Genomic DNA, 13,460 nt, shown 5'->3' on the forward strand with positions numbered 1-13,460 from the left:
CTGTCAAATAAAATTCTCTTCCTTGGTAATATTACTATGAACTAGTAAGGCTGAAGCAGAAAATAGCAAGACAACTTAGTAATATGAACTTTGAGATCTGATAGAGCCACACATTTAACTCACTGCCATCTGAGAAATAGATGGGAACCTGAAGTGATTTACTTGAGATAATCATTTCTTATTAAAATACTAACAATATACATGAGTCACAAGAGTAAAGGGCTAAATCCAGTGCCAGGGGGTTCAAGCTGGAGCAGAGACCAGGGGCTCCAGTTCCTTACTATTAAAGCCAAGTGGTAAGAGTAGCAATTGCCCCTTCCTGGCTTCCAAAGGTCCCACGGTGTCCCCCTCAACAAGACATCAGGGAGAACAGAGATGTTAGTGCAGAAGTCATTATTAACTTGATCTGAGTGAAACAAAAACCAAATATGCACTTTTTGTAGCTAATGCACATCACTAAATGAAAACATGCATCCCAGTTGTTACAGGACACGTGACACTGTGTTCACCTTGCACCCGAGAAAACAGATATGTTCCCCCTCCCTGCAGCCTGTGTCTCTCCACACACAGCTGTGGCAGCCCCAGCTGGTGTGGGGCTCTGCTGAGAGCCTCCTCCTCATCCACTGCTGTCCTTGCCAATGGCCAGGCTGCTCCGACTTTGTTATTGATCACTAGTGTCTGGCCCATTTGTTAAGATAGATCAATAGATGATAGATAGAGAGATAGATAGACAGACAGATAGATAGATAGTCAGACAGACAGATGCAAAATGTTTAAGTGACGTCTTCCCTGGTCAGGGCAGGAGAGGAGTCCCCACTGTGCTGCGTCTCTCTCAAAGGGACCTCACTCCATCAGCTCTAAGGGACCCTAGGGATGATTTCTTAAAGAAACAAACCTCTGTTTACACTTTTTTCTCCACTTAGGTTTCATCCTCTAATCTGCCCACTAAGTTTTTCTTGTTCCTACCATGGTGAGCTCTTCAAATGAGACCTGTTTCTCAACTTCTTTTCCACATTATCTTTCTCTGATGTCTGTCACTTGTTCAGAACCTCCAGTCTGAGGATGCCTTGTTTCCTCCAGGGTTCAAGTCATGACCTGGGGCTCAGCACATCAGGGAAGCCAGGAGCTGCTGCAGCCCCTCTCTCCCTAGAGCTCTGTTTGAGGAGAGCATCCTGGGCCATCCTGATGTGGGACAGGCCCTGTCTCTGCATCCCGATTTCCTAGACTATGTGGTCCTGGCAGATGTGAAGAAACCTAAACATCTGTCTATGTCTTCTTACCTTTGTCCACTTTTAAATATCATTGTTAATGGTGGTTTTTAAAATCCTAAAATGTTATACATAAACCTCATGAAGATAGTCTATTTTATCTAAGTAAATAAAAATACCAACCTTCTATTTCTTTTTATTTTTGGATACTCCAACGTTCATTCTTTTATCATAGGAATGAATGAATGAATGAATGAATGAATAAAGAAATAAAGAAATAATACTTGTTGCCAACTAAATTTTTTTTTTAAAAAAGCAATTCTTGGGCTGGGGCTGGGGCTCAGGTTAGAGCACTTGCTTGGCACATGTGAGCACTGGGTTCAATCCTCAGCACCACACAAAGATAAGTAAAACAAAATAAAGGTTTATAGAAAAAAAGAGTTATTTTCTTTCAGAAGTTGAAAACTGTTGTGCATGTTTACTCCATCTCCATGATCTCTGAGGAGAAACCCACTGTAATTTCAGGAAATAAGGTTTCCAGCTCTAACTAGGAAGTTTCTCCTATAGAAAAAAGTCTTCCACTGGCTTTCAGGTAACGCTGCTCTGAAAACACAGCTCCCTTCCCTCCTCAATCCGTCCCTCCCTCCCACAAAGGTGCCAGCAGGGCTGCATCCCCTGGGCCATGCTGAAACCCAGTCCTGAGTCCTCCATACACAGAGAACTCCAATACGCTATTCCTCCTGGTTTTCTGATGCTGTACATTTTATTTTCTTGAACCAAATTAAAGAAAATTTATATTTCATAACACGATAGAAGGGAATCCTAGTTATTTTATTTTCTATGATTTTTAAAAGACATCTTCAAATGTTATATATCCAGTTTATGTTGTTGTAAGGGACTTTGGGGATCAAAATGTGTATTTCTTCAAGTACACATCCAGAAATAGGCATTTCTATAATTAGCTACACAGAAGTCAGACAAACCATGTAGCACTGTGCCTACTAATAACCATCCGTGACTTTTAAAATGTGGAGACTCCTAGACCACTATATTAGCATTTTTCTTTTGTTCTCTTGAGCACACCAAGGGAGCAAATCTCATTTTGCTGAAGATGTGAATGGAGAAATATAAATACTTTTTTAATAATTTAATCATTGGGAAGAGCTGTAATTTTCCTAATATGACAACTTAATTTTAATTTTAGACAATGGCACTTCCTCAAAGATTTCAAAGCAATTATTTAACTAGGCTTGAAAGACTTAAGTTGTCTGGACCCTTTGACATTTTTGCTCACCCTTAAACTGATTTTTATCCAAATATAACTTTCTAGGTAGCTGTGAAAATAACATATACTCTTGCCCTCTTCTTTTTCAGATGATAAAATGTGGCAAGATGTTACGAGTCTCAGTGTAAACATTAAAACTGAAATAAAGTCAATACATTTTCTCTATAGGAAAATATTTCATAGGGATGTCATTACCAAATTGTCTGGTATAATTTTTCCTCTCCCTTCTTTGGATAAATATCATTCCTAACTAAGAGAAGATATGAAAACTTGCTCTCTATAGAAACTCCTCTCTCAGCGTGAGATTGGATTTCCATCTTCTAATTAAAACACTGAAAATTATGACCCCCAAACATACTGACATTGTACAGGAGATAGTGGCACAAACCTGTAATCCCAGCATTTTGGGAAGCTGAGGCAGGAGGATAACTGATTCGAGGCCAGCCTCAGCAACACAGCAAAGCCCTAAGCAATTTAGTGAGACCCTGACTCAAAATAACAAAGAAAAAAGGACTGGAATATAGCTCAGTGGATAAGCACCCTTGGGTGCAATCCCCGGTACAAAAAGAAAGTATTTAAATTGTGATTACTTTGTACCCTTTTTCCATGTACTAAAGAATGGACAGAAAAGAAATTTTAGAATACGATCCTGCTATTCACTGATGGTTCTGCTCACTTAGATGTGTTTTTTTCTGGTATAATTAAATATATGTAAAATAATATAAGTGGTTAAGCAACCTTGGGTTCAGTCTCTGGTACCAAAACATATATATCAATCAATAAATGCAAGAAGTCGGATTGCAGAGCCAACATTTTGAAATCTGGTCTGTAAGCTGGTGACCAACAACCCAAACACTGGAGGGACAGAGCCGTACGAGGCTGTCCCCTTGACACCCTTTCCTTGAGAATTCTCTGTGAACATCCCTGCAATCTGCCGCACTGGAGTCCCCTTCAAATGCCACATACTCAGTTTGGGTCAGCTCACTCCATGTGCCCAGGCAGATCCATGGTGGCCCTGGCCATGAAAGCACAGAGACCCAGGGGAGATGCTGTGCCTGAGTGCTGAGAGGACTGGGGAGGGGGTGTAGGGACCCCCATGTTTTGAAGCGGGCAGTTTAAGGGGTCGGGATGTTGAGGCTGGTGATGGTTCTGAGGAGGCGTTGACCTTCCTTTTATTCTAAGGTCTTGACCATCTGCTTCTTCTCCCCAGAAAAAAAGATGACCCAAAGCAGCACACTTTACATTTTTCTTGCTGTAAGATATGTCTTTTGTTTCCAAATTGTCATCGGGATCACAGCCAACATCTTCCTGCTTCTCTTCCACGTCCTCACGTTCCTTGTCCAGTGCAGGACCAGGCCTATGGACGTGGCCATCGCTCACCTGGCCCTGATTCACCTGCTGATGCTCATACTCAGGGCGCACCTGGACCTAGGCATTTTGGGGGTTCAGGACTTTTGGAACGACATCACATGTAAAGCCGTCATCTACCTGCACAGGATGATGAGGAGCCTGTCGGTCAGCACCACCTGTCTGCTGAGTGTCCTGCAGGCCACCACCCTCAGCCTCAGAAGCTCCTATATGGCCAAGTCCAAGCACACATCCCCACAGTGCAGTATGTGGACTTTGGTTACTTTCTGGGTGTTCAACGTGTTCTTCAATGTCTGCCTCTTGGTCTCCATGGGAGGCCCCTCCAATGACACAGCAGCTTTCAGGTTTGTCTCTGAGTCCTGCACTGTTGGCCCCACGGGTCACTACTTCAGGACCTTCTTCTCCCTGATGGGAATACTCCAGGACATCTTCCTCATGGGGCTCATGGCCGCCTCCAGTGGGTACATGGTGACCCTCCTGTGCAGGCATAAGAGGCAGTGCCAGCACCTCCACAGCACCAGCCTGTCCACAAGAGCCTCACCAGAACTGAGAGCCACCAGGACCATCCTGCTGCTCATGGGACTCTTTGTGCTCATGTACTTTGTGGACTGTGTGTTCTCCTCCTCTTTGGGAGAGATGCACAGGGAGGATCCCACTCGCCTGTGGGTCCAGATGCTGGTGGGCAATGGCTATGCTACCCTCAGTGCCTTGATACTCATCTGTGCTGAGAAATGAGTCATCAATTTCTTCCAATCCACACGGGGGAAGGAGAGGAAATGTTTACACAGTGCCAGATAACCACTTTTTTTCTCACCTCCCATTTTACTTCTGAATTTCCACAAATGTGTTTGAGAGGCTGAGGCAGGAGGATTGCAAGCTGTAGGCCAGCCTCAGTAACTTAGCATGGCCCAAAGCAACTCAGTGAGACCCTGTCTCTAAATAAAATAGAAAAAGGGATGGGGAAAGGTTTCCGTGGTAAAGTGGCCCTGGATTCAATCCCTGGTATGAAAATATTTTTAAAAAAAGACTAATTCACCAATTTAGTATGCATGACCTTACTAAGCATCACCAAAATAGATACCATTCACTGTCCATGGATTACAAAGTGTGCTCACTCTTGCCTGGAAAAATTCATGTTGGAAGAACTATTTTGCTTTATCATAGAAAGAGAAAAAATATGCATAAGTACAACTCTGTGTACCTTTATATAATTAGTGTTTTGATTCTTTCTTTCATTAGAGCAACAAATATCAACTAAGATCATCAATTCCCTCAATGTTAACTTCACAAGTTTTTCAAATCACAACTGTCCCTTTTTCCTCCACATATTTCTTTTCATTCACATTTTCATATATTAATTTTTTCAACATGATTTTATTTGCTCTGAACAATAAGCCAATAGTGAGCGTAGGTAATCAGGAGTCTGAGTACAGGAGAGAGTTCAGGTAGAAAACAGATCTCATTTACATCCCAGTTCTTTTTCTGTGGACCTTGCAACCTCAACCTATTGGCCTCTTTCAGCCTCATTGAAGACTTCAGAGATTAGCCTGGTGCCTGCATGATGATGATATGCAAATGTATGAAGCAAGCCATGATAAAAAATTAAAGTAACAGCTAACTTCTGTGTGCACACATATTACATGTATATATTAACTCTTAGTGACCATAGTGAGGCTCTGAAGGTATTAATATTACTGCCCCCTCTTTACATGAAGGAAATGAAGACACAGATAAATAAAGTCAGTGAATTGTAGAGGAAATAGGTGGAGAAAATCAGGATTTGATTGACAGTCAGGCCGCAGGTCCTGGGCATCGGCACCTAGCCAATGGTATTTCTGACAGAACAGTGACGTCATGTTAAAGTGGCACACAGGTATCATAGCAATTGCTACAGACAGCTGGGGAATGGAATGCCAACCCCCATCCTGCATCTGTCTAGCTTAGAAATGCAACTGGATTCCAGGTGGCCGTGTGTGACCTATGGTGACACAGCATTAACCAAAGAAATCAAGCTGTTGGATTGAACACCAAAAAGTCAACGTGAAAGCTGTTCAGTGATGTAGTTGGTCAACCCCTGGAGGAGACCCAAGCCATCACCTTCCTTCTGAAATAGCATGTGGAGATTTTAGCTACACTTCTGGGGCTGCTGTGGGGACTCCCAAGGACATGGGTCCCAAAGGCAGGAAGAGACTGCTATTTCTCCTGACTCCTGAAAAGTTTACTTTAACCAAAGGAAGAAGGTATCAGGTGGATTTCTTTTTGTCTTCCTCAATATTAGCTACAAATTCTATATAGTAGATGATATTACATAGTGGGTTTTTGTTTTGAGATAGAATCTTGCTGTGTTATAGAGGCTGGTCTTGAACTCCTGAGCTCAAGTGATCCTCCTGCCTCAGCCTCCTGAGTAGCTGGAACCCCAGCTCTGCAGTGCTGTGTTCAGCTCAAAGATTCAGATTAGTGCTGAGACTACAATGTTGTCTGTCTTTTCTTATTGATTTTTTAAAAAAATAAATGACAGCAGAATGCTTTACAATCCTTATTACACATATACAGCACAATTGCTCATATCTCTGGTTGCATATAAAGTATGTTGACACCAATTCATGTTTTTATACATGGACTTTGTATTAGCAAGGATGGTGGAATGTGCTGTCTGCCTTTTGAGCAGTTTATTCTAACATAAGTTCAGCAGACTGTGACACCATCAGGATGTAGGTGAAACTGTCACTATCTAGGAAGACAGAAAGTGCGAGTGTCTGCATCTGGATCTTGTGTGACCTGGACAGTATTTACCCTAGGGACAAGTTAAGATCATTAAAGAAAAAAACAGCCACAATTGTCTTCCACATAGTGTTGAAAATCCTGGGCTGCGCCAAGGAATCAAGCACGTGTTTGGAAGTAGCCGGGCAAGGTGAACTTGGCATCTCCAGAAGGGTGTGCCACCGAACACACCTGGCTGGAAACTTGCATGCCAGCCTCATGCGCTCTTGGGCAGAGGGCCCACCTGTGTTCACCCCAACACAGCACTGCCCCCATTCTGATAGGAGGGGCTCAGGCTTACCCCCCATGCAACTGGCTGATTTTGACAATGGGGAGGGCAAATGCAAAAGCTATTGTTAAACTGCCCATGACTGGACCTTACACCCCAATGAAGGCTGAATCTTGTGTTCTGAAGATAGACCCCTGACTTTATATTTCACACAAGCCCTACATTTTTGTCTTTTTAGACCTATTGGTCTTCTTTTCACTTTGGCTCTTGCACCCATTCTCAATGCCAGGCACCCAAGACATATTGTTTTTATGTTGAAATGGCCCATGGTTAAGGGTTCTTTCCTTCTGAGCAGTTTGGATAGCCTTTGTGGTGATCAGGAGCACCTGGTGAGGGCCTTTCCATCTCCGGTGAAGCTTGTCTCCTTCACAGGTCTTGACTAAAACCCAGTACCAGGCTGGATGTGAATTGTGAACTCCAGAGCAGGTGTCAGGGCAGCAGCTCATCATGGTCAAACCAGCCAACAAACCAAAAAATAAATCAAGTGCACCTGTGCAGGAGGTGAGGCACACCTGTAAGTCTCAAGTTGACTCAGAAGACACTTGTGACTTGAACAGAGATTTCTGTGTTATTTATGAGGCATTTCTATGTAAAAACCCATCCAGTGTACCCTCCCAGTTTCACTTACTTTGGAAATGACTGACCCAAATGTGCATCTCAAGAAACAATAAAAGAATGATTGTCTCATCTGTTAAATGCCCACGTATGGCTGAGTTTTGGTCATACTCTCCTGCCAGGTGGCTAAAACCAAGATATCCATTATAACAAAAAGAAGGAGAGTCACAACTTAAATGAGAAAAGAAAAATCAACTGATACCAAAATGGACCTTTTCCCTCTCTACAGTTAGAGCCAGCAGGGGTTTATAAGGGATCAATGTTGGGAGTCTATGAGAAGCTTTTGGCTCCTTAAGCTTTTCCTTGACCAGTTGTGCCACCTGCCAGGGTGGGTTAGGGTCTTGCTGACCACAGGTGGTTTCTTATGGTAGCAGGAACAGGGCTGTTTCCTTCTCCAGTGACATTTCTTTCTGCAGCATGTGCACTGGTTGGCTCCCTGTTTTCTAGGGTCCTTTTAGTCCCTGTGATTGGGCAGTCAGGTGACTCACAGGAGTGGTAGGGAACTTAAAGGATCCCATTCTTCCCTAAATCTTGCCTGACCTGAGAGGCCAAGGAACAACATATTGCTTTTCTGTCTTTAACTTTGGACTCCATGTTTTTGTTTCAAACATCTATAGCCGGGGAGTTCCACCAGTCTTGAAGTAGGAGCACTGGTGTTAACCTCCGTGTCTATAATGTTATAGTGACCCCTTCCGTTTAAGTGAGGTCACTGTTTGTGCTGGAATTCAGTTTTATATTCTGTCTGTCGGTTCTGTAGTGATGGCTTATTGTCTCAACCTAACTCAGGTTGGTTTATTAGTAGTAGTGCTTCTTCCAAACACCAAGAAGTGACAGTTTCAAAATTGTACAGGGAAATTACAAAATAAAGTAAACATGAGCTAAAACGAATTCAGTTTTTATAAGAACTTGAACCAAAGGCATATTTTTTTTATCCCAAACATTACTTAGATGTATTGAATCCCTGTTTATTTTGAGATCACAGTCAACTTTACAACAACAACAAAAAAAATCTCTTTTGAACATTTTAAGGGTGCTTCATTCTGGCCTGTGTTGGAGCCATCCTAACATGGAGTCAGGTGAGAGGCAGAGACTGACCTCAGATTAGCTGGGGCTCTTGATTGATTCTGAAGTTGATCTTTGCCTTTTACTTAAATATCATTTTATAAAATTCTGTCACTTACTGAATCTATCTGAATATCAGTGAACATAATACAATCTTATATCTGAAACAGGAATCAATCTGAAAGACTAAGATGGCTCTCAACATACACAAATCAGACTCTCCTTGTTACCTCCAAAAATGCATTTAAATCATCATCCTAGTATAAACAGTTAACACAAAATTTTATATGTATATATTCATATGAATAAAACTTATGTAACATGAAATCATACATATAACATATATCCATATATATACACACATACATACATATATCTATATCTATATATCTATATCTATCTATATCTATATCTATACATATATAGATATAGATAGATATAGATAGATATCTTAGATTACCTTTATCCAGTTACAAAATATTAAATGACATAATTACCAACCAAATTGATTGTTTCTGTATAAATCTGAAGGTGACAACTGCTACAAACAATTTCATTTTGGAGAACTCCAACTTGGTACAAATGTTCTAAGCTCAACATTTTAAACGTCTTGTACACTTCAGCACCATGAGTACATCTAATATACAGAGAAGTCAGTAATGATTCGGGTCACAGTTAGACAGATGCCCTTATTAAGTTTATTAACGAAGTTTAAATTCTCTCTCTTTTGTGTGAGTATGCATGTGTTATGTGTGTGTGTGTGTGTGTGTGTGTGTGTGTGTAGAAATTTATTTTTTATATATTTTTTAAAATAAATAATAAAACATGAGACATCCATATAGAGTCTCCCAGAAGGAGAGAATACATGGAGAATGGCTACAAGAATATTCTAGAAAATAATGACTAAAAGCTTTGTAAATTAGGCAAAAGATTAATGGATCCCAAATTAGACCAATCAATGAAATCCATAGCCAAAACATCATAACTGAACTTCTGATAACAAAAGCAGAGAAAATTTTTTAAAAATCTTGAAATCAGACAAAGAGAAATGAACACCCTTGAAATTACAGTGGATTTCTTCTCAGAAATCAAGGAGGTGGAAGGAAATGTGCACAACAGTTTTCAACTTCCGAAAGAAAATAACTCATTTTTTATATATACCTTTATTTTGTTTTACTTATCTTTGTGTGGTGCTGAGGATTTAACACAGGGCCTCACATGTGACAGGCAAGTGCTCTACCCTCAGCCCCAGCCCCAGCCCAAGAATTCCTTTTTTTTAAATTTTTAAGTTGTCAACAAGTCTTATTTATTTATTTATTTATTCATTCTTTCTTTCATACATTCATTCATTCATTCATTCATTCATTCATTCATTTTTTTCCTATGATAAAAGAAGGAACGTTGGAGTATTCAAAAACAAAAAAGGAACAATAGAAGATCAATATTTATATTTACTTAGATAAAACCGACTATCTTCATGAGTTTATGTATAACATTTTAGGATTTTTAAAAACCACCATTAACAATGATATTTAAAAGTGTACAAGGGTAAGACAGATGTTTAGGTTTCCTCACTTCAATTACATTAGTAAAATATGGATACTGGGAGACTGTGACCAGTCATGTATTTTATAATGTGACCCTCAGAGCTAACTTTGTGAAAATGATACAAACAGAAAAATTCTTAAAGTGTAAATGCTCCTAAAACATGGAAAAGCCTTGTCTAAGTTTTGTTTGGTTGGTTGGTTCTGGGGATTGAACCCAGGAGCACTCAATCACTGAGCCCCATCCCTAGCCCTATTTTTGTGTTTTATTTAGAGACAAGGTCTCACTGAGTTGCTTAGGGCCTTGCTTTTGTAGAGGCTGTGTTTGAAATCAGAAGCCTCCTGCCTCAGCCTCCCACAGGAAGTCAAGTAAAAAGATGTAAAGGACACATATTCATCTTTACAGGAGAAACGTTTCACAACTAATGTATGTTGAAAATAAAAAGATGAAAAAATATTTTATATACTTTTTTTCAGTTGGAGACAGACACAATATCTTTGTTTATTTGTTTATTTTTATGTGGTGCTGAAGATCGAACCCAGAGCATCACTCATAATGTAAGGCCACTGCTCTATCACTGAGCTACAACCCCAGCCCCAAAATATATTTTTTTAAGAAACTAAATTTAAGGTTTTCTATTAAAACTTAGAGCCTGGCACGATGACCCACACTTATAATCCCAGCAGCTAGGAAGGATGAGGCGGGAGGATCACGAGTTCAAATCCAGCCTCTGCAAAAGTGAGGCACTAAGCAACTCAGTGAGACCCTGTCTCTAAATAAAACACAAAAATAGGGCTGGGGAGGGAGCTCAGTGGTCAAGTGCCCCTGGGTTCAAACCCCAGCACCCAACAACCAAACAAACAAAACTTAGACAAGGCTGACACAATTCTCAGATATACACATAAGAGTTGTTTATTTAACCACCTATGAAGTAATTATTGAAGACTTTAGGGCTGGGGCTCAGTGATAGAGCACTTGCCTCAAATGTGTGAGGCACCGGGTTCAATTCTTAGCAACACATATAAATAAATAAATGAATAAATAAATAAATAAATAAGTCCATCAACAACTAAAAAATAAACTTAAAAAAATTAAAAAAAAGACTTTAAAAGCAGCACAGAACCTAATCCCTTTCAGATGTAGTTTCCATAAGTAATGAAACCTTACTGACACAAGAAATTATCTTGACAGATAAAAGCAGATCAATATTTTAAAGAGCCCTTGTTTCTAAACATAGAGAATCAGCATATTAAAGGTTATAATCTTACTTAAAAAAAAAACCTGAGTAACTTTGTGCTTAATCACATACACGAACCTTTTGAGATTTACCGTCCACAAACCTCTTGCAACTTATGTAGACATTCTACATCTTGTTCACATACCTAGTTTTGTCCTCTCTTTCATCTTGGAATTCATCCTGAGAAGATCACTTTATCATTCAGAAATGGGATCTCTCTGCTCTCATTCTGCAGGTTGACTTTAATTCTTTTGGAAAAAATACCAAGAATTGTAGAGCTGGTCACATGGCCACTCCTTTCCTAGGCTTCTGAGGAACCTCCATGGTGATTTCCGTAATGGTCGAAGCGATTTCAAATCCCATCAGCAGTGGGTAATTCATTCCCCCTGCACCTTTGCCAGGTATTTGTTATCACTTATATTCTTGATCCCTCCTAACAGGGATGAGATGGAATCTCAATGTAATTTTGACTTGCATTTTCCTGACTGCTAAACTCTTGAATATCTTTTCATGTATTGCAGATGGTTTGAATTTCTTCTTTTTGAGAAACATCCAATTAGTCCATTGGCCCCATTGATGGGTTGGATTTTTTTCTGGACCCTTGGACTCTGGATTTTGACCTTCTGTTAGAAGAGTAACTTGCAAAGGATTCTATTCCTTTTGGTAGGTTTCCTGTGCTTCCCAGGAGGTTTTTAACGAGAGCCATCATCCCGTTGATGAAGACGTGGTATTTTTTTTTTCTGAATGTTAGAAGTCTTCCTGGGGAAGTCATTGCCCATACCGACATGATGGAGTGTTGGCCTTATGCTTTCAAAGTGTCCTGGTCTGATTTCTGGGTCTTTGATCCACTTGGAGTTGACTTTTATGCAAAGTGACAGAAGGGGACCAGTTGCCAGTGGAATCTAATTTTCTGTCCTTTTTCTCCAAGCTGTGGTTTGGGAACCTTTGTCTATCACTGAGGACTGTATTTGTCCCTGAGTCTTCTACTCTAGGACTTTGGTCCCTGTCAGCTCCTAGGCCAGTCACATGTTTTTGTGGTTGCTCTGTGGTGCAGTTTGAAACCCACGTTTTGAGGCTGTCTGCATTGCTCTTTCTGCTGAGAACTGCTTGGGCTCTTTTGGGGTCTTTTATTTTTCCATACAAATTCTAGGATCACTTTGTATTAGTCCTGTGAGTGAGGTCACTGGGTATAACTGTTGATTCTTAAATTGACTTTTCAATTTCACTCGCATCTGAAAAAACTCAGCTGAGAGTGTGCAAATCCTGGACAAAGAACTCACACTACTTCAAGGGGGAGACCTGGGAGGAGGGTGTCCCCATGCACTGCAGGGAGAGGACCCTCAGAGCCACTGGGAGGTGCCAGGAATCTCCCCCTCCACAGTAGTGAACCACACACCATTTCACCCTAAGACCAAATAAGGGACATTGGTCCTGGGTCAGTGGGACATGTCTGGTCAGTGTCATTGCTCCTCCAGATATCAGATATCTCCAGGGAAGGTAGAGAAAAGTTTTGGTCACTGATCTCCCCAGGTGGCTCTCACCCAGCAGAGCATAAAGTGAAGCTGAGAGACAGGTGGAATGTGCCACCAGGGACTCCATCTTCACCTCTCCTCAGTGGCCTCTTGTCACCTTTCTGCGGGCCCTGAAATTGCAGGCCCGCAGAGAGATGAACTAAACATGTCCTTTACTTAAAGCCTAGTAACTTCTTCTCAGGTCACCTGGTCCCCTCCGTGTCTGTCTGGGTAAGTGCTTTTGTGCCCTGTAAATGCACAAGGAGTGGGGAGGGGGTTTCTAGGAAGTGACTGGGAGGGGACAAATTGAGTCCACCAGACTTGGTTGGCCCCAGGATAGCCACGCTGCAGTAACAGGCATCCACAATCAGAGGACTGTTTTCTTTAGAATACAAATAGAATGTTTGTTCTCAGTATATTTAATTTTTGGGAGGGATACCAGGGATTGAACCCAGGGTCTGTCAGCCCCTGAGCCCCGTCCCTAGCCCTTTTTGTATTTTATTTAGAGGCAGGGTCTCCCTGAGTTGCTCAGGGCCTCGTGTTGCGGAGGATGGCTTTGAACTCATGATCCTCCTGCCTC

General features: G+C 41.1%; 1 protein-coding gene across 1 annotated transcript; it reads left to right on the top strand.

Annotated features, from left to right (window-relative positions):
• Positions 1-3,711: 3,711 nt before the first annotated feature.
• On the top strand, positions 3,712-4,596 carry LOC308640016 (vomeronasal type-1 receptor 90-like; the record flags this gene model as incomplete). The annotated part of the gene is made up of 1 exon (XM_081312089.1): positions 3,712-4,596. One exon carries the CDS (start codon positions 3,712-3,714, stop codon positions 4,594-4,596), a length of 885 nt encoding a protein of 294 aa, XP_081168215.1.
• Positions 4,597-13,460: the final 8,864 nt, after the last annotated feature.

Source organism: Spermophilus citellus (genome assembly GCF_964194105.1).
Source record: "Spermophilus citellus genome assembly, contig: SCAFFOLD_419, whole genome shotgun sequence".
Classification (NCBI taxonomy): domain Eukaryota; kingdom Metazoa; phylum Chordata; class Mammalia; order Rodentia; family Sciuridae; genus Spermophilus; species Spermophilus citellus.